At 42.7% G+C, this 21,881-nt stretch overlaps 1 protein-coding gene across 4 annotated transcripts in view; it reads left to right on the forward strand.

Annotated features, from left to right (window-relative positions):
• DSTN (destrin, actin depolymerizing factor) overlaps nt 1–16,540 on the forward strand; it is a 36,654-nt gene extending 20,114 nt beyond the window's left edge. For 2 of the 4 annotated variants that reach the window (XM_025398281.1, XM_025398279.1), the window contains 3 exons: nt 9,032–9,339; nt 12,838–12,914; nt 15,333–16,540. In XM_025398281.1, the coding sequence (XP_025254066.1) occupies nt 9,032–9,339; nt 12,838–12,914; nt 15,333–15,442 (495 nt within the window). In that variant the 3' untranslated portion in view covers nt 15,443–16,540. Of the gene's footprint in view, nt 1–4,098; nt 4,711–9,031; nt 9,340–12,837; nt 12,915–15,310 lie in introns of those variants that run through there. The other 2 variants (XM_025398282.1, XM_025398283.1) reach the window with 2 other exon arrangements.
• Nucleotides 16,541–21,881: the final 5,341 nt, after the last annotated feature.

A 21,881-nucleotide genomic window follows, 5' to 3' on the forward strand; every position in this document is an offset into this window, starting at 1 on the left:
GTGACACAGAGAGACCTTATCTCAAAAAAAAAAAAAAAAAAAAAGAATCTAGGAACCAGTTATTTAATCTTTATTTCTTTTATCTCAGTGCTATTTCAAGGATGTGGTAAGTAAACCATAGTATAGTAAATTTAAGTATATTCACTAAATCTAACATATACTATACCTTGTGGGGTTTTTTATTATTTTTGCAGGCAAAATTTAGTATATAGTGTTACTAGTCATGAAGAGCCATACTACTCTAATATCAAAGCCACCACAGTGGAGAAATAAGGAAAGTGAGCATTTGGCATTATTAATTAGCCTCCTGATCACCATACCAACTCCTTCCTTTCCACCTCCCCTCTCCCAGTCCAGTGATTATCAGCTACAATTGATTGCACCTATGCAGTGTCAGCACCCATCACTTCCTCCTTAGTGCTGCTGCCACTACCCTAGCAAAGGCCTTTTGCACCTCTTGCCTTGCTTGCTGAATTAGCCTTTTAGCTGGAGTGCCTACTATAATTCTCTTCCTCTTCTTGTTCTCTTATGCACGACTTCATGTATTTTCCCAAAGCACAACTCTGTTCCTCTTACTCTTTTTAAAAATATCCAGTCTCCAAAACCCTGAACCTTCTGTTGGAGGCCTCTTCCATCTCAACCCGATGTGAGTCTCCAGTTTCCTTCTCCCTCATCTTCCTCTCATGTTGTATTTGCTGGGTTCTCTTTGTCGGGAGCAGTCTTTTCATCCTTTCAGTCCCATTGTTTTAGAATGCTTTTAAGTCAGCATGAAACTCTACCTGATGACCTGCCTTTCTGTTTAAGCTACTTTCTTTAAATTCCCTTCCACTGGAGTTTATGAAGGAATAATGTATATTCTGCCAAGTATTGAAGCTTTATATGTGCTGTCCTTATCTTCTCCATAAGTCAAACTAATGATTCATCTGACTCATCTGTGATTTTTTTTTCAGGGTAACACAATAATGAATAAGACAGACACGGTTTATCTTAAGAAACTTACAGTCTTTAAGAACTTGTAGCCTTCTTAAGGAGATGATACTAAGTAATTTTAAAGATAGAGCATTGAAGTGGTGGGAGGTGTTGTGTGGTAGAGATCCATGATCTTATGGGAGCATGTGATACTGGTTTTGATGCAGAAGACTTTTCTACATAGTGGGAATTGATCTGACTTCTGAAGAGTATTAGCTAAAGAACTGTAGGGAAGTGTTATCTAGGTAGGGTGTATTGTATGAGCAAAGGCCCTGAAGTGGGCGGGAGCATAGCAAATACAAATGACTGAAAGAAAGCCAGGGTAGTGAAATTGCAGAGTGTGTGGTCTATAAGATAAAGCTAACAAGGTAGGTACAGCCAGGTGGAGCATATTAAACATTAAATTGCAGAGTGTATGGTCTATAAGAGAAGGCTAAAGAGGTAGGTACAGCCAGATGGAGCCCATTATTGGGCTGGGGATGGTGGCTCATACCTGTAATCTCAGCACTTTGGGAGGCCAAGGCAGGATGATAGTTTGAGGCCAGAAGTTTGAGACCAGCCTAGACAACATAGTGAGAACTTGTCTCTACAAAGAAATTTAAAAAATTAGCTGGGCATGGTTGCTTATGCTTATAGTCCCAGTCCTCAGGAAGCTGAGGTGGGAGGAGCACTTGAGCCCAGGCATGCGAGGCTGCAGTTTGCTATGATCATGCCGCTGCAGTCCAGCCTGGGTGACGAAGTGACACCCTATCTCAAAAAAAAAAAAAATTGCTATTTTTTACCTTCAGATCCATGGAAAGCCACTGGACTGTTTTAAGTATGGTGATCAGATTCATGTTTATGTAGAGGATGAATTGGAGGGTAAAGGTGATGGGCAGTTGGTATGGGCAATCTTGTTGTATTAGAACTGCAATAACAAATTAAATTCAAAATCTCAATGACTTAACACAGTAAAGATTTGTCTCTGTCACATACAGTCCAGAAGGGTTGGGCAGCCTTCTTCCATTGTGAAGTATGCCTACCAAGGTCATCTTGGTGGGAAAAAGAAGAGCTTTAAGATCACTTTTTTTAAGTTTTATTTAATTTTTGATGTTTTAAAAATCATTTTATTGTGGTAGGATTCACATCTAAAAAGCTGTATTTAGTATATTTAAAGATCACTTTTAAAGGACCAGGACTGGAAGTAGTTTACATAACTGGGCCCAGCTTGGCTGTGCAGAACTCGGTCATATAGCCTACTCAGCTTGCCAGGAAGGCTGGGGAATGCAGTCTTTCCTGTTCAGCCAAGAAGAGAAAACAGTATGATGTATACATATCCTAATCTATCTCCTCTACAACCACTTGAGAAGTTACAGCAGGCTGGGTAAGAGGCAATGGGAGCTTGGACTGAGGGTGAAATGAGATGAATGTCTCAGAGAAAGATGAAAATCCAAAGAGTAGGGGAATGGAGGAGTTGTTAAGAACATCTCTTAGGCTTGGAGCCTTATGTGACTAGAAGGGTGGTGATAGCTACTGAGAAAGGAAGACTGGTTAGAAATGGACCAGCTTGCTTTTTATTTTAGACATGTTGTGCATCACATGCCTTTGAGACATAACAACTGGAGATGTGAGATAGGAAATTGAATGTAAAGACTAGAAGCTCAGAAGAGCAGAAGTCTGAACAACATGTCAGTTTTGGCTTAGATGATTGAAAGCTTGAGCTTGGGTAAAGTCTCTGAGGAAGAATGCAGAGTTCGTCCTTTCCTTCCACGTTGCCGTCAGCCTCTGCTTTCTGCCGCATTGTCCTACCACCCCCACCCCTTCACCTCAGCTGATCTTTTGGAGGTCCCCAGAGCCCTTTATATTGTCCTTAGGTGGTTCCCTTTGGAACTCCCCGTTATAGCTATTCTGAATTGTTAGTAGTAGTAGATTGAAGGAGTGCCCTCAAACCCATCCTACTCCTCCTGCGTTATACTTCACAGAGAAAATAGAATCTTTCAGACACAATTTTTGGCAGTATATCTTCCTTCCACCTCAAAACTGTCATTTTCTCTTCCTCCTTATTTCAGAGAAAAAAATGTGTATCTTTTTCTTAGACTGACTCTCCCATCTGTGCTGTGGATCTTAACCATGTCTTTAGATCTCTGACATTGTTAATTGTATGAATGATTAAGATTATCTCCTCTGGAATTGCTTGAACCCAGGAGGTGGAGGTTGCAGTGAGCCGAGATTGTACCACTGCCCTCCAGCCTGGGTGACAGGAGCGAACCTCCATCTCAAAAAAAAAAAAAAAAGTATCTCCTCTGGAACCAAATTGCCAGAGTTCAAATCCCAATTCTGCTATTGTTTCCTCTGTAACCCTGGGCAAGTTATTTAATTTTGCTATGCCTCAGTAGAAAAAATTGCATCTTTAAGATGCAGGCCAGGCGTGGTGGCTCACGCCTGTAATCCCAGCACTTTGGGAGGCTGAGGTGGGCGGATCATGAGGTCAGGAGATTGAGACACCATCCTGGCTAACATGGTGAAACCCCGTCTCTACTAAAGATACAAAAATTAGCCGGGTGTGGTGGCGGGCGCCTGTAGTCCCAGCTGCTCGGGAGGCTGAGGCAGGAGAATGGCATGAACCTGGGAGGCGGAGCTTGCAGTGAGCTGAGATCGCGCCACTGCACTCCAGCCTGGGCGACAGAGCGAGACTCCATCTCATTTAAAAAAAAAAAAAAAAAAAAAAAGATGCAAATAGTGATAGTGGCTATCTCATAGAATTGTTTTGATTTAGAAGTATCTGGCAGTAGTAAGTACTCAGTGTTGTGTTTTGTTTTGGCGTCAAGTTCTTAAACATCTAGAACAGTTACATCGCCCCAATCATAAGACAACTTTCATCAAGTAGCATTCAGTCTTCCCTTTTTCCTTCATTGTTAACCATCTTACGTTTTCTGTCTTTACCTCTTCAATTCCCGATGGGTCCCCAGTCCATTATGGTTGACTTCTGTCCCATTTCTCCCATCTGTTGAAATGTTCAGAGACCCAATTGCCAAGCCTGGAGGTGTGTTTTCATTCTCTCAAATACTGCAGAATTGGATGTTGATGACTTTCCTCCTTAAAATATTCTCCCTTGCTTCTAAGATGCTGCTTTCTTCCTCCTTACTTTTTCTTCTTAGTTTTCTGATTACCTCTTTTTAGTGTCCTTGATGGGTTTTTTTGTTTTTGTTTTTTTTAATTTTTACGTACTCAATGGTGAGAAACTAGATTTGCTGCTTAATATTTGTGACCCCCTGGTGTGGGCTAGTCCAAAATATGTATTAGGTGAAGCCTTCCAACGAAATCCACGCTCGTATTTCCACTGCTGTCTGGTCATCTCCACGTAGATGTCTTGCGCAATCTTCAGAGTTGATGTGTCATACTGTGCCATATTTCCTTTTCTGTTCATATATCGCAGTCTAGTCACTAATTAAGAGAATCCCGGGGCTCGTCTGATACCACTCTTCTGTGTCTCATTCAGCTATATTGATTTGACTTTGACATGTCCTTGAATTTTTCTGTTTTTAACCTCACTGCTGTAGTTCAGCGATTTCTTCTCTGAATATTTGAAATTGTCTCAAAATTGGTTTTCTGCTTCCAGTTTTTGTGCCAGTTTCTCCTTCACAGTATTCAGTGTTAATTTCCTCAAGCACAAGTGTCTAATGGTATAAGAAACCTCCACAGACGTCATTTCTGATAGAAAAAAAGACAAAATTCTTCCTTACTGAGGCTTTTAAGGAGCTTGTAAGTTACAGCCAGGTTTGGCTGAGATTTATCTGTTTTATAATTGCAGAATACACATTCACTTTGTTTTCGATTACTAGTAATCATTGATTTAATTTATAAATCAGAATTTAGAATGTTTGAGATGCTTGGATATTGACAGATGTATTCAAATATTGGTCGATTGAATATAAGGCTTTAAAGGTTGCCTTCATGCTTTTAGAAATTGCTTGTTGGGTCAAATGTGATTTCAACATTATGGACTAGGGAGTTGGAGGGATTGGGGTCTGTTTCTAGTTCTTCAATTTTTGTTTCTTTGAACATTTTGTTCATTTGTTGCAAAATGAAGATTCTTAACTTGCTTAACATAAGATACATTGTAAAGATCAGAAATATACTCTTAAAGCAGTAAAAGGTTTAAGAAAAGTGCTTTTTTAAAGTAGGAATGTGCTTAACATTGTGTAGTTATGAATTTTCTAGTCTTAATTTTCTGTTTCTGCCACTTTATTAGAGTGAATATTCATTTATGAACAGAAAATGTGGAGTAGATGGCATTGGAGTGTATTATTTAGAGATCTTTAATGAATGAGATGATGAAATGGCCCAGTTACCTTAATATTAAGTAAATGCTAGGATCTTAGTGTGTCTTTCTCCCAGAATTCTTGCACAGGCTTTAAAGTAACAACTTTATTTTTTATTTGTTTGTATAAATTTGTGAAGGTACAAGTGTAATTTTGCTACATGCATGGTGTAGTAGTGAAGCCGGATCTTTTAGGGTATCCATCACCCCAATAACATACATTCTACCCATTAATTAATTTCTCATCCCCCGGCTCTCCATTGTCTATTATTTCACACTCTGTCTATGTGTACACATTATTTATTTCCTATTTATAAGTGAGAATACGTGGTATTTGTTGTAACAACTTTATTGAGGTATAATTCACATACCACAAAGTATAGTTCAATTCAGTGGATTTTCAGTAGATTCACAAAGTACAGTTCAATTCAGTGGTTTTTCAGTATATTCACGGTTGTGTATGCATCACTCCTGTCAACTTCCAGAACATTTTCATTACTTCAAAAAGAAATCCCATATTCATTAGCAGTCACTCCCATTCCCTTTTTTTCTCAACCCCTGGAAACCACTAGTCTACCTTCTGTCTATTGATTTTACCCAGTTTGAACATTGCATATAAATAGAATCATGCAATAGGTGCCTTTTCTGTCTGGGTTCTTTCACATAGCACAGTGTTTGTCAAGGTTCATCCTTGTTGTAGCATGTATCGGTACCTCATTGTTTTAATGGCCAAGAAATACTCCATTGTGTGGATATACTACATCTTAAAAATCTGTTAATCACTAAGTGGACTTCAGGGTTGTTTTCACTTTTGGTCTATTTTGAGTAATGCTACTATGAACATTTGTGTACAGGTATTGGTGTGGACACATTTTCATCTCTCTTGTGTATATATACCTAAGAGTGGAATTCCTAGGTCAGGTGTTAACTTGATGTTTAACTTTTTGAGGAACTGCCAAACTGCGTGCCAAAGCAGCTGTACCATTTTACAGTTCTACAGTAGCATATCAGGGTTTCAAGTTCTCCATGACCCCACAAACATTTGTTATTGTCCATCTTTTTTATTTTAGCCCTCCTAGTGGGTGATTCATTATGGTTTTGAAGTGAAGAGGTATCTCATTATGGTTTTGATTTGCTTTTCCCTAATCACTATTGATGTTAAGCATTTTTTCCATATCCTTGTTAACCATTTATACATCTTCTTTGGAGAACTGTCTATTTAAATCCTTTAACTGTTTTTCAATTGAAGTATTTGCCTTTTTTTATTATTGAGTTGTAAGGGTTCTTTATTCTGACAAGTTCCTTGTAGGATTTTCTGATGTTTTCTCTCATTCTGTTGGTTATTTTTATCTTTTGTGCATTTTTATTTCTTAAATGATTTGACATTAATTTGGGTATCATTAATGTTTTTCCATTGTTTAGTATTTAAATTCTATTGCTTATGATTCATTTTTCCCTTTTTATTAAAAAAAATTTAGAGACGTGGTCTCCCTATGTTGCCCACACTGGTCTCAAACCCCTGAACTCAAGTGATCTTCTTGCCCTCTCCCTCTAAAGTGCTGAGACTACAGTCATAGCCACTACACCCAGTCTAAAGATACTATTCTTGACTCAAAGCATGATTTTACCTAAGTTGACCATATGACCCGACAATTCCACTCCTAGTTTTCTACCCAAGAGAATTAAAAACATGTCCACACAAAACCTTGTACATGAGTGTTTGTAGCAGTGTTACTAGCCAAAAAGTGGAAACAACCCAAATGTCTGGCAACTGATGAATAGACAAGGAAAATGTGGGATATCCAAACAATGGAATATTATTCAACAGTAAAAAGAAAGAAAGTAACCAGGCGCTTTGTCATGTACCTGCAGTCCCAGCTATCTGAGAGGCCAAGGCAGGAGGACTGCCCAATTTTAGGAGTTCAAGGCTGTAGTGCGCTATGATCATGCCTGTCAGTAGCCACTAGGCTCCAGCCTGGGCAACATAACGAGATCCCATCTCTCATGCACCCTTTCCTGCATCAAGGCTGAACATTCCAGATACTTCACAGCTCCCACCTGCTTAGCCAGGGAGGGGCCTTGCTGAGGAGTCATTGGCACTCGGCTCTGCTCCTTCAGCTTCTTCACTGTCTCACAGTCACTCCACAGGTCCCTTTTGGTGCCTACCAGCATAGCAGATACATTGAGGCAGTGATGGGAGACCTCTGGGTACCACTTATGCCTCACATTGGCATAAGAGGATGGGTTGCCAGTGGGGAAAAAAAATGACAAAGGTATTGGTCTGGGGACAGGAGAACATTTGCAGTTGGTCATATTCCTCCTCTTGGCCCGTGGTGTCCCACAGGTTCAGGCTGATGATTTGGGCATCCACAGATGTCTGGGTGCAATAGTTGTCAAAGACATTGGGGATATACTCCTTAGGAAAGGCGTTTGTTGTATAACTGATGGGGAGGCAGGCTTTGCCTACAGCCACATCTCCTACAATCACACATTTGATCGTCTGCATTCTTCCCTTAGTCTGATCATCCTCAGTGCTGTTCAACCATGACTGGCAGAGCCTCCTGGGCATCTCTTGTTGGGCTTTATAATTCTTGCTTTAGAAAAGCTAACATGCAAAACAAAGTAGTTAATGAAGCATTAAAAATTATGGATATAGTAAAGTTAATGTAAATAGCAAATTCCTCAAGATGAAAAAATTAAAAACTGGTTTAAGGTCTTGTGCTATCAAAATCTTGTTTAACTATGCTTTGTCCCAGAATAGCAAGTATAACATAGTGAAAGGTTATTTTTCTGGTCAGTATAATCCCGAATTAAGCTACCCTCTTTATTATAGCAGTAGACATTTTCTTATTTATTCTAATCTTAGTTTAAAATTTGGAATTTTTAAGTGAAATTTTAATGGCAGGTGACTAATACTGAATATTGATCACATAATTTTGAAATGTGAGTAGAGCAAAGACCTCTTAATCTTTTTTTTAGTTAGGGAAAGAGATGCTGTAGGGATGAAAATTTCCCAATCTAGCAGCTATGACCGGCTACTGTGTATTACGAAAGGAATTTTAGGTGTCATCAGCATACAGACTGGGAAGATGATCTGCCTGTGGTCAAGGCTCTAAGCAACCTGTATAAGAAGAAAATAACCCAGCACCTTAGGAAACACTTCTTTTAAAATTCTAGGGTAGGAGAGGCTGCTATAGTTGAATGTTTCTTTACCCCTGTGCGGTAGTGATGAATGGCATATATTTGTGATCTTTTAAAAAGTTTGATGTCTGAAATTAGTAGTGATTACAGCTCAAATTTCTAGTTTTTTTTTTGTTTGTTTTGTTTTGTTTTGTTTTGTTTTTTTGAGACAGAGTCTCGCTCTGCCACCCAGGCTGGAGTGCAGTGGCGTGATCTTGGCTCACTGCAAGCTCCGCCTCCCGGGTTCATGCCATTCTCCTGCCTCAGCCTCCCGAGTAGCTGGGACTACAGGCGCCCGCCACCTCGCCCGGCTAGTTTTTTTGTATTTTTTAGTAGAGACGGGGTTTCACCGTGTCAGCCAGGATGGTCTCGATCTCCTGACCTCGTGATCCGCCCGTCTCGGCCTCCCAAAGTGCTGGGATTACAGGCTTGAGCCACCGCGCCCGGCAAATTTCTAGTTTTTTAATTAGATGATATACCTGTAAAATGTTAAATATATGCCAATCTATAAGCAGAATTTAGTGTTTTACGTTTGGCACATAAAAATTGTAAGTCTTTTTCTCATGTATTTTCTCATCATAGGCCTCAGGAGTGCAAGTAGCTGATGAAGTATGTCGCATTTTTTATGACATGAAAGTTCGTAAATGTTCCACACCAGAAGAAATCAAGAAAAGAAAGAAGGCTGTCATTTTTTGTCTCAGTGCAGACAAAAAGTGCATCATTGTAGAAGAAGGCAAAGAGATCTTGGTTGGAGATGTTGGTGTAACCATAACTGATCCTTTCAAGCATTTCGTGGGAATGCTTCCTGAAAAAGATTGTCGCTATGCTTTGTATGATGCAAGCTTTGAAACAAAAGAATCCAGAAAAGAAGAGTTGATGTTTTTTTTGTGGTAAGCATGTTAGAAATATTGAGCCTCTGTAAAACTTATTTTGTTAGCACTTGGAAAACCAGTTCCAGCACCAAAGTAATTTTTATTCAAACTATTTGCAGTTGGTATTTAATTTTTATTTATAGGTTTCATAATGTTACCAGGGCTGATGTTTATGGGACCAAAACTAAATTTTGACTGTTTTCTGTCTACTTGCTATATGACTCTCAGTAATTGATTGTGGGGGGGGGGTGGGGGGTGTGTGTGTCATGGGGAAAGGACAGGAGGCATCCTCTAAATGTACTGCTTTTATAAGCTAAAATTTCCACTTCTTTTAACTTTCTTACTATAAGCCAAACCCCTACTTTTCCAATGAGCTATGCCAGGAACCAGCCTTCTGCTCTTTTAAATATATACCCTTTCCTTATGCCTCTGTGGCCTGCTACTTTTGAAGAAGTTGGTACCATTCCCTCCCTGCTATAATTCACTCTACATTTGTCCTGTTTCGTAGTGCAGTCTCTAGCCACATGTGGCTATTTAAATTATTTAAAATTAAAAATTCTGTTTGTTAGCTGAATGAATTACCACATTTCAGATGCTCAGTAGCCACATCTGACTGGTGGCCACCTTATTGAGTAGCACAGATACAGAACATTTCCATCACTGCAGAAAACTGTTGGTCAGTGTTACTCTAGATAGTGAAACAGTGCTATAAAGTTATTTTTATGGCCTTTTTCTTGAAATGTTGTTTAATTATTCTGGTCTTTTCAGGTAAGTCAGTATTTGAGATGCAGCTTTAGAAAAAGTTACATCTGGATCTCTCATTTATTGAATATTATACTACATTCCTTGATATGGCCAGGAATACAATTCTTTAGTTTCCAAGGGGAGGGAGAAATGGTAACACCACCTGATTTTTTTTTTTTTTTTTTTTTAGAGGGGCAAGGATTCTCTTGATACTTTGGCCTGAGTCGGGGCAAGGCAGGGAGGGACTTAGCTTTTAGCTGTGTGCCATCAATAGTTTGGAGTGTAAGGGATATGGGAGTAGGAGATGCAGAGGATTGAGGTTTAAAAAGGAAGATACTCGAGGTCACACCTCACTTCTATTTCAGTAAGCTTTTACTGCACTTGATTAAACTAAGTTGCTGTGAGGAATGCAAATATGAGGTCAGGGTGTACGTATTCAGGCAGCTTAGAGTCCATTGAAGCGGGTACGTAAGACTGAAAATTAACGAAGATTTGAATGAAGGTGCGTTTATTGAACTTTTATTTCTACTACATGCCAGCTACTGTGTTAGGGCCTGGGAAAACAGCTGTGAAGTTGTTAAGTCCCTGCTTTTCTGGCATTCACAGCTGAGTGGCAGATAGGCCAGCTAATGGTTTAGGCTTTTAAATTGGTCAGTATTTCCTTAATTTACAGGTATTTTTTCTGCTTTTTATGTATTTTGTAATTATGAAATTTATACATTCTTATTTTTTAAAATTTGGAAAATAATAGAAAAGGAAATTTAGTGATAGTGCAATGGTTTATTTTGCACTATTAAGAAAAGGTAGAAACTTATTAAAGCCATTTTCTATAACAAACTCCACCCAAGGAGCAGCTCTTCAAGTAGTTTAACAATTTGATTAGAATAAAATCAGAACAGCTGATGCTTTTTTATGTTTCTGACCTATTTTCATAAGAAAAGTACCCACTTTGCCGGGCGCAGTGGCTCATTCCTGTAATCCCAGCACTTTGGGAGGCAGAGGCGGGAGGATAATGAGGTCAAGAGATCGAGACCATCCTGGCCAACCAACGTGGTGAAACCCCATCTCTACTAAAAATACAAAATTAACTGGGTGTAGTGGCACACGCCTGTAGTCCCAGCTACTCGGGAGGCTGAGGCAGGAGAATCGCTTGAACCTGGGAGGCGGAGCTTGCAGTGAGCAGAGATCGTGCCACTCACTCCAGCCCGGGCGAAAGAGCGAGACTCCGTCTCAAAAAAAAAAAAACAAAAAGTACCCACTCTGTAGCTCAAACATCTGCCAGTCCTGAGGTTATGATGACTTTGCCTCCTTCAGTGGACCTTAGGATTGGGAGGAATAAGCCTCTGAGAGACAGACTGCCCATTTCCTTTTTCCCAAGAATAGAATCTCTGCTCACTAGGGTAAGGGGTACACTAGGTGAGGTCCACATGCCAGTGCTCATGACTGTTGAATGTCCTCGAAGTGTGGCAGCTAAATGGAATTATTAAATGCTCAGAAGTATTTAGCTATACAGTAATATCTCAATGACCTCCAGGAGGCTCTTCAAAACTGCAACTTTAAGCAAAGCAACATACACCAGGTCCTCAAATAGCATCATTTCCTTCAATGTAGTTTTGTTATAACATTGAGAAAAAAATTACTGGTTTTGGTATATGTCATTTTGTTTTAAGTCACAGGCTCCAAGAACCGATTGGCAATGTTAAGTGTGGACTTACTGTACTGCATCTTCTCTATGATATTTTAGCATTGTGGCATGGAGGTGGGCTTGTGGGTTGGCGTACAGAGGAAAAAAGGACTCACGTGCAAGCAGTCTGAGTGGGACAAGGGTTTCTGTCCGTTACTAGTCATTCTTCAGTGTTGCTGCTGAAGGTATTGTGATACATATGCTGTTCTTCCAACACGCTTCCATTCAAGAGGGAGAACATGCTCAAATTTTATAAATACAAGATAGTAATAATATTGACAAGACATAATTATTGGTGAGTTGCCATTTAGAAATCTTTGTGAAAGCTGTATTTAGAATCATGAGATTATACTAGTGGATTTAATATTTTTTTCAAGAGAATTATTGAAACGTGGACTCCCAGATAATTAAACATGTATTGTTATGTTAGACTAAGAAAACAAGTACCTGTGGGATCAAAACCTGCTATTGGAATAGATGAAGGGACTGGGGAAGTCTAAGAAAAGGACTTTTATTTGTAATTTATTCTTTTTTCTTTTTTCCTTTTTTTTTGATTTATTCTTTTTTAGAAAACGATCTGAAGCAAAGGTGCCAAAATATTAGCATTTAATTCTGGGTCACACGTACTTACAGATTATTATCTGTACTTTTCTGTATTTTAAAACTTTTTTCCAACAAGAAAAACTGTCAAAAACCTTGTGTAAATATTAGCCTGAATCCAATCCTTTATTAATAATAAATGAACAGAAATATTCTGAAGAAAAAGAATTGAGTTATACAGTGCAGTACTCAGTGTTGGTTCTTTCATTATGGCCACTGTGATCTGATTTTTAATTGGTGGTTGTCTTTTGCCACCAGTGGTTCTCGTCTTTTTTCCCCACCCTGGTCAACCTGAGTAATTCTACTTACGCCTATCTGTAGCATTTCCTCTCTGAGCTGCCGGGGAGGTAGAACAAATGTGCAGTTAAGAAAAAATATCTCAGGAGAGTCTGAGGATTCTCCCCTTGACACTGAAGCAAATGTTTGACAAGATGCAAGTTGTACTTTCTCTAAACCACTTTTTTCATTTTTGGCATCTTTCTATCTAGGGCACCAGAACTAGCACCTCTGAAAAGTAAAATGATCTATGCAAGCTCCAAGGATGCAATTAAAAAGAAATTTCAAGGTATGTTCTAGATTACCTCTGAATATGTAGAGGTATGGTGAACACCCAGAATGGGGCAGCACCTTTTCTGAGAAGCACCTTATTTTTTTGCAGAGCTTCAGGCACAAGGGAGAAGTGTTACTTGTTTTGAGAAAAGCAGAAGATTGAACTTGGCTTTCCATGTATCTTCTGCTTTGTGCTGGTTGCTCTGAGTCTTCCCAGCCTGTGTTTAATAACTCTACCCTTGACGTTGTCTGTATATATCGTTTATTCAGGCTGGTTTTAAACTAGTTTGAGGTGCTGCCGGTTTTCTCATGTAGGAGGTGGAGACTGATTGTTTAACATTGGACATAATAGTAAATTTGCTCTTGCCTTTGAATGTAGTTGTTATAATAAAGTTGCAAAAGGGAGATGTACCTAAATGAGAAAGGATACTCTTTTCTCCAGCTTTACTGTTGAATGGCATGATTTTAGGTAATTGATTCATCTGTGTCCCAAGGAAAGTGCACCCACTCCTGAGCTGGTCAGTTCTATTTGACTTGCCACTGGGTGACTGGGATCCTGATGAGATGGCCTGGCCAGACTTCAGCCAGGAGAAAATGTTGGTATGATGGAAAGAACATGCATGGGGCAAGTGCCCAAAGGCCTGCACTGAGGGCGAAGCCTGTCTAACTGCTGTGTGGCCTTGGCCAGAACTGCTTAACCTCCATGGGCCTTGATTCTCTCAGCTGTAGAAGGGGAAACTTGGTCTCATGTGTGAGTTTTAGTTTAAGAGTTTGCCCTGCCACCTTCCTGCCATGGCTATTTCCAAACAGCTGAGTGAGCCAAGGTCACAAGGGCTTGGCCTGGTGTTGATTTTGTTTTGTTTGTTTTACTGTCACTGGTTTTTATATTCTCATGGTAGAACAGGTTTGCCCTAGCCTGTTTTTAGTTATGAAAAAAAATTCTTGCTTCCTTTCCCGAGCCTTGCTGCTGCATAGTTTATTGCCAGGTCAGGTTCTTCGTGCATTTGGTTTGATGTTTGGCACCCCCCAGAAGTGTGTCACTGGATTGCTAACTGACGCTTTTAAATCCTTGAGCTTCAACACTTTCCCAGCCCAACCAAAAGGTTCAGAGTGGATTCCTTATTATCTTTATTCTGCATTGCCTTTCAGTAAAGGGAATTGCTTTGCACACTTGATTTGGTGATAATAAAAGATAGTGACTGGCTGGGTGTAGTGACTCACACCTGTAATCCCAGCACTTTGGGAGGCTGAGGCAGGTGGATCACCTGAGGTCAGGGGTTCAAGACCAGCCTGACCAACATGGTGAAACCCTGTCTACTAAAAATACAAAAAAAAAAAAAAAAAATTAGCCGGGCGTGGTGGCACGGGCCTGTAATCCCAGCTACTTGGGAGGCTAAGGCAGGAAGAATGCTTGAACCCAAGAGGCAGAGGTTGCAGTGAGCTGAGATCGCGCCATTGCACTCCAGCCAGGGCAACAATAGCAAAACTCCGTCTCAAAAAAAAAAAAAAAAAAAAAAAAGATAGTGACCATGGTACCTTTTTTTCTAATGAAAGCATCCACTGGCTTTCTCAGATCAGTCCTGAGTAGCTCAAAAGCTGACCTCCTGTGCTTTCAGCAGCTTGAGAAATAAATGGTCTTTAAATGATGGGAATAACCATGCAGCTATTTAAAAGACAGTGGCCATTTACAGAGAGGCTACTGTATGTAATCCATAATTGAGCTCGTTTTTGCAGTTGGTAGTGTAATTGTTCTAAGAAAGCAGTCAGTAACATATTTCACATAGTTTTCATTGTGATCGATTTATAAATGTGTAGTGTAATACCATTGAAGAGCCAGCTGTTTGCTTTTCAATACAGTTGACAAAATCAACTGTGCAATCAAAAATAATTTGTATTTTTATATTTTAAAAACCAAGAAAATTTTTTTACTAGACCTGTCTTTTAGCTTTGTAGCGAAGTACAACATATCTATAGAAAAGTGTATGTCACAAATTATTGTAGAATGTGATGAATTTTTCAGAGCGAACATAATGGTTATTTCTTAATCTAATGACCAGCACCGCAGAAGCCTCCCTGGTGCTGTTCCCTTAATTCATAGCACTTCTTTCTGCCTGCCCTTCCTCCTCCAGGTAGCCAGCACCCTGGCTTCTAACAGCGTAGGTTAGTGTGGGCTGATTGTGTGCGCTATACCTATATATATAATAGAATATATGCATTTTAAATCTGGATTCTTTCAGTGAATGCCGTTTGTGAGGCCCATCTATCTTGATGCATGTAGTTACAATTATTTATTCTCATTACTGTGTAGTATTCTGTGTTTGTATATACCTCAGTTTATCCAGATTAGAACTGGTCTTTTAAAAGTTTGATATCTTAGAGAAAGAGATAAACTGCTGCCATAATTCTAAATAGAATTATTGTTTTTCCTCTCTAGGCATAAAACATGAATGTCAAGCAAATGGACCAGAAGATCTCAATCGGGCTTGTATTGCTGAAAAATTAGGTGGATCCTTAATTGTAGCCTTTGAAGGATGCCCTGTGTAGGTCTTTCAGTGCCACAAATTGAAAGCTTCCATGTTTAATGTTATCCTCTTGCTATATAAATAAAGCAAATATATTTAGGCCAGGGTCTCACTGAGGGGGAGCTGTCTCGTCATCTTTTAGAGTAAACGAAATATTCTGTAAACATATGCAAACAGCCCCTAAATAAAGTCTAAAGTTTTATTGGTGTGAAATTAAATTCTTATTGGCCATATGCCTGTTTTGATGAGTTGATTTATAAAGATTTTTGTTAAGCTCAGGATTTTAAATTATGCAGTTCACAAAACAGTAAAGGCCATGTGAAGAGAATTATTACATCTTTATTAATCTCAGCATTTACTTTGTTTCTTTTGCTTAGAAAATTGCTCATAATCTGGTTATAATTTTGGCCCAAATTCTTTATTCTTCCTTGAGCTAAGCAGAATAATGGAATATAATATGTCTTTATAATATAACAACACTAATACACTAATAGTAAGATTAAATCAGGCAGTCTTTTACTTCTACCAAATGTGTAATGGAGATTGCCTCAAAATTGTGTCCACATAATCCACGCTGATCTTGCAAAAGCACTATTTCAAGCACATCATTGGAATACAGGAAGTAGCCCTGCACCTGCCGGTGAGCTCACCATTTACTGATTGGGAGAGTGACCTGGCATCTTGGAAATCATGGTGTGTCTTCAGGAGAATGTGCAGTGTCTTGTAACAAATTATAATGCAAATTAGGGCTACATTGTAATCTGCTTTGTTAATGAAAATGGTAAAACAATATTGACAAACTAGGACACCTGTGGTATCTTTAGTTGTATCTCCTTCAGAAGTTTGCTTCTTATGGTATAATAAAGTATGGAAGAATATCGAGTATATGTTTACTCTGGGCCTGGGAGAACTTAATTTTCTAGAGCAGTTTGTTGACTCGTGTGCAATGGGGAGAGGTACCATGATGACACTCACAGGGAGCCACTGTTCACTGACATTTGGAAGTGGTCATTGTTCATATCACGGGCGTAACACTTGGAACGATATAGAGATGCACCAACAGTTGAACTTAGAAGTAGCAGTATTGGCTTTGTGTAATAAAGGAAGCATTTTTGACTTATCTCTCGTGTAATTATTTATGTGTGAATTGGGAATATAAGATTTTGCCTTGCATATGGGGTAAGTCATTGAGGTTTCGGTATTTCCAATAATTGAGTTACTTAATTGGCTGAGTGTGATGGCTCACTCCTGTAATCCCAGTATTTTGGGAGGCTGAGGCAAGAGGATAGTTTGAGGCCATGAGTTTGACAATCAGCATGGGCAACATCGTGGGATCTCATCTACTAAAAGTAAACAAAATTAGCTGGGTGTGGTGGTCGTAGTCCCAGCTACTTTGGATGCTGAGGTGGGAGGATCACTTGAGCCCAGGAGCTCAAGGCTGCAGTGAGCCAAGATCGTGCCACTGTACTCCAACTTGTTTGACAGAGCAAGACCTTGTCTCAAAAAAAGTCACAACTCCCTCTGGTGAATAAGAAAGTTGGTGTAAAAGTTGGGAAATTTTTCAATGTTTATTTTCCAATGTTTATTACAGAAAATTGTAAAGGTAAAAATTCACATTTAAAATTTAGAAAATAGAGAAAAGGGAAATTGTACATTGTCCTACCACACCATCACATGGTTAGCCTTTTGATACAGAGCTCTGCATTATTACATGTCAAAGACTGCACATAAACTATAGTGGTCCCATATAATTACAAGGTATTTTCTACTGTAATTAGATACACAAATACCATTGTGTTACAGTTGCCTACAGTATTCAGTATAGTAACATGCTGTCCAGGTTTGTACTCTAGGAGTAATAAGCTCTCATACAGCCTAGGTGTGTAGTAGGCTATGCCATCTAGGTTTGTGTAAGTGCAGTCTAGGATGGGGAACGTTTTAATGTTGATCCACGTGCCAGGCTTTTGTGAGACAAGGTTATGCTTTAATCAAAATACTTATTTCAGAATTGTCTAGAAAATAGTGCTGGCTGCTTGTCATTCATCCTGAATTTCTTGTTTCTTTACTGTGTAGCAATGCTTTTAGTGTGGGTTTTTTTTTTTTGAGACAGGGTCTTTTTCCCCTAGGCTAGAGTGCAGTGGTACAATCAGAAGTCACTGCATCCTTGAACTCTTGGGCTCCAGCAAGCCTCCTGCCTTGGCCTCCTAAAGGGCTGTGATGACAGGTGTGAGCCACTGTGTCCTGCTAGTGATTAACAGGCTTCCAGGGAGGTGCCGTAAGTCCAAGACTGCCATACTCAAAAGTCAGCCATGTAGGTAAAGCCAGATATTTCGTCAGGGAGTTCTAGAAGGAGGAAATTTTTCCTGTGGTGTCGGCTTAAGTGTGGCACTGTTGTGCGTGTGTGAGGTGCATTCTGTGGGAAGCATTTCAAACAGTATAAAGGGATGTGATGTAAACATCTAGAACTCATTCCAGAAATTGAATAAAATGCTAGTAGTTACTCTTTCTCTAGGGGAACTTTTGAGAAAGTCTTAGTGGATTCCTGAGGCCCAAGAATTGTGCTCACAAGCACTCAGGGTGATTCTGGTACAAAATTAGGGTTCAGACCTCAGCTGATTGGTCTGCTGTTGGTCAGGAACAAAACTGAAGTATACTCTGCTTCTAGAAAATACGTTTACCTTTTCACAAATGCTAACGCACTGCAAAAATATATTTGTGGAAAGCTGACTTAGTCTCATCTAGCGGTTACTCTCTTGGCCTGACAAAGCAGCAAATAAAGCCATTGCTAACAATTCAATCAGAGCTTGACTGTGAAGTTATCTCAGACAATATTACTCTGCAAAAACAGTGGACACAAGTGACTTGGATCATAGGTTTCGTTTGGTGGTTTCCTTTCTGCAGAGTACTGGCTGCTGTAGGCCCAGCAAGTGCAACTTATTTCTTGACTATAATTGCCCTTGGGGCCACCAGAGACTGAATACGCCGAACACACATCACTTCTTCGTGATTTGGGGCATTTCTGAAATTGAGAACGGGCTCTAGACTGGGTTCCAGCTGGGCTGCAGCTGGAAGGGACAGTAATGGCATTATGGCCAGCAAGGGGAATATTCCAGGAGCCAGGGTTTCAGTGGAAGGAAGGCTTGAGTACCATGTTTTGTTACTGAGGGCTCTCTGGGTTCTGCACAGTCCCAAAAGGGCACTGGGGAAGGGACTTACAGAGCCTCTGGCCAGTACCCTCAGTAACCAGCACAGAGGTGAAGTAACTTGCCTAAGGTTAGTCGACTCACAGGTGGCAGAACTGGGACAAAAACTCAGACCTCTTCATTTCTGTTCCTGAGCTATTCTCAACACCTCAGGATAATTCACTTCATTTCTCTTATTATAATTGGATCATCTTTCCACAACACTTCTAACATCGGAAATTCAAAGGTTAGGCCTTGTTCAGTGCTGGGGTGAGATTTGAAAGGGCCAAGACGGAAAGCATTTCTTTTGGGCTCTGAGCTCCCGTCAGACCCAGCCCTGAAGGAAGCGCAGTGATGGCATCTGTGGAGGACCTGGAGTGGCTTCTATAACAAAACCTCGCTTTCCCCGCACTTGTCCCTCAGGCCTCACTGGCTCCCTGCCTTCGCTGCACAGCTTCCTTCTCCGCACCCCTTCCTTCTCGGGGTGCCATAGGTGCGGCCAGCAGGTGCGGCATTGTGGTGCCTGTGTTCCAGAGTATCACGTGGAGACGACCTGAGGAAGCTCGTCTGAGCGCAGCTGTCTGTGAGGGGCTTCAGGTCCCGTTGTGCTGTCTATGGGCCACGTTAACCTGAACTTCACATCTACTCTGTGGGCTCTGGTCATCTTCACCCAACGGCCCAAACCCAGGGTCTAGCTTTGGGAAGCCAGGCCAGGGAGCAGCAGTGGTTCGTCTGTTGGGTGGCAGCTGGGTGAGTCCTGCCTCCACAGTGAACTTCATTCCAGGAACAGCACGAACCAGTCCTCTGGTGCTGCCTGAGCTCGGCTACAGCTATAAGACGGGGCTGCAAATGGCCAGGCCAGTGACCTGTGCCATGCTAGGGAATGCCGTGGGGCTGGGGAGGCTGCTAGCCCCTTCTGCAGGAAGTCTGTGAGGGCTGCACCTCAGCTGGCTTCCCCAGAGCCTGACATGGAACCTGGCCTGGGACAGTTGAGGCCCGGCCCACCTGAGGCAGGGCCCAGCCGGCAGCCTGGCAGACTAGGCTCCCTCTGCCCACTGCTGGGCCTAAGGACTGCTCTGGCCCTGCTGGGGCAGGTGGGGACAACAGGTGATGAGCCCTTAGAACTGGAGCTGCAGGAGAAAAGCTCCCAAGTGGCATTCTCCTGAACTCCCGGGCCAGCCGCACAGGAGTCCTACACCCTGTGCTACCTGCCTTCAGCTTCCTCCCTTCTGCATGCACCGACCCGGGGCTCCTAGCAGGTGGCCACAGAAGCGGCAGTGTGGCACCCCAGCATCCCTTCTCCTTCGCCAAGGTCTACCCTTTCCTCTGCTCAAAATGGGTACCCCTGCCCCACTCCTGTGCCTTCAGAGGGCATCAGCCCAGCACGGGGTGCTCAGTCTCGCGGTGTGGCAGGTCGATGGGGCGATTCAGTAGCAGCCCTGCTGCAGCACACAGGTCTGCCTGTTCCCCACACTCACCGGGGCCCACACCACTGACCTGACCTATGGCCACCCACGTGTGGGGTTCTGCCTCCTGCAGGCGGCCTCCCTCACCCAGAACCTGTGCTCCCACTCAGCCCCCTGTACTAGACGCATGGGGGTGCGGACGCAGAGGGCCCAGTGGCTGTTGCGGGGCACTCAGCCCCGGGTGCTCTCCCCCAGGCTCCCCACATTCCAGAGCCCAGCGCTGCCCCGCAAGTACTAACCTCCCAGGCTGTGGGGCCTAGCCACGTGTCAGAGAGGTGGCTTTGAACCTGCCCAGCCTTTAGCCTGGGGAGGGGGCGGGGTGCACCTCACCGGGAGGACCGGGGCTGGGAACGGGCAGCCATCAGGTGTCCTTGCAGGCACTTTCTGCTACTCAGTCCCCCAGCCAGAAGCCAGGATGTCAATGTTCCAAGACCGTGGGATCCCTTTCTGCTTCAGCCGCCTCTAGAGTTCTACAACAGGCAGGCTTGGCTCTCCCTACTCAGAAACCTCAATGGCTGTACTGCCTCCCCGGTCCAGCCCCACTGGCCTTGGTAACCTGGCCCCCCTCCATGCCTCTATGCTGCTGCTGCCTGAGTGCCAGCCTCCCTCACCTCACACACATCTGCTTTTCCTGGGAGCTCAGCTTAAGCCCACTTCTCCAGGGACCTTCCCAGGATTCCCAGCACCAAGAACAGCCATGACACACAGTGCCACACACCACGGCTGGGTGGTCCACAGGCACTTCCTGAGAGCTGGTGCCAGGGCTGGGCCGAGCAGTTTGAGGCTAAGCAGTCCCAGGCTGCAGGCAGAGGCCGTGTGGGGGGCTGAGCAAGGGAGGCAGACAGATGCACACCACAGGGCCTCCCTAGGTCTTGAGGTTGTGAAAACCACCCCCGAGTCACTGCCATCAACTGAAAGGGCCATGCGTGACAGAGATCCCAGAGCAGGCCACCTGCCATGCTCATAGGCTGCGGAGACCCCGGTTCTTGCTGCCACGGTCCCCGACAGCACCCTTCTCATAATGCCATCCTGCAGGACCTGCCATCTAAGAGCCCAGTTGTCCCCCAGCCAAGTTCGGCCAAACAGACCCTCTCCCAAGATTCTGAGGCTTGGCAGGGAGATGAAAGTGAACAGTCCTTGGTCAAGGTAGACCCGCCTTCCATTCCGGACTTGGTTGGGGCCCTACTGTGACTGAGCCTCTGATGTCTCTTTGTGGACTAAGCTCCAGGTTCCTATTGCTTACACTCAAAGACACACACTTCTTGGGGCCAAGGACCATGCTGTCAGGGGCCGCTGAGGACACTGGGTCTGAGGGTCGTGGCAAACCTAAGCTGGCTTCTGCAGGTGAAACGCTGCCTCCCAGGGGCAGGCGGTAGGCTGCTCTAGCCCCACCGCCTGGCCCACCCTCTTGGAGTGTGGGTGTTTGTTCAAGCCCCAGCCAGGACAGAGACCCCTTGTTCATTCCCAGACCTCCGTCACACAGCAGCCCAGACCACCAGCCGCGCTCACAAACCTCAGCCCCTCCAGGATGCGGGGCAGCAGTCAATGTGTCTGGCTCTCAGGCGTAGCAGGCCCTGCTCCCTTATCCTGCCCGGAGGGCACTGAGGTCTGGGAGGTGACAGGGAAAACTGCTGGGGGCCCCGGAAGCAGCAAGTCTCAGCCCCACACTACGCAGAGCTGCAGACACCCTGCCTTCAAAGCAACTGAGGCCCACACTTGCTCTCTCCCCGAGGACGCCCCCACCCCTTGGTTCTTCATCTTGGGCCCAACAGCGGGTGGGGAAGCCCCAGCAGACGACCAGATGAGACCACAG

The sequence above is a fragment of the Theropithecus gelada genome, chromosome 10, assembly GCF_003255815.1.
Source record: "Theropithecus gelada isolate Dixy chromosome 10, Tgel_1.0, whole genome shotgun sequence".
NCBI classification, from domain to species: domain Eukaryota; kingdom Metazoa; phylum Chordata; class Mammalia; order Primates; family Cercopithecidae; genus Theropithecus; species Theropithecus gelada.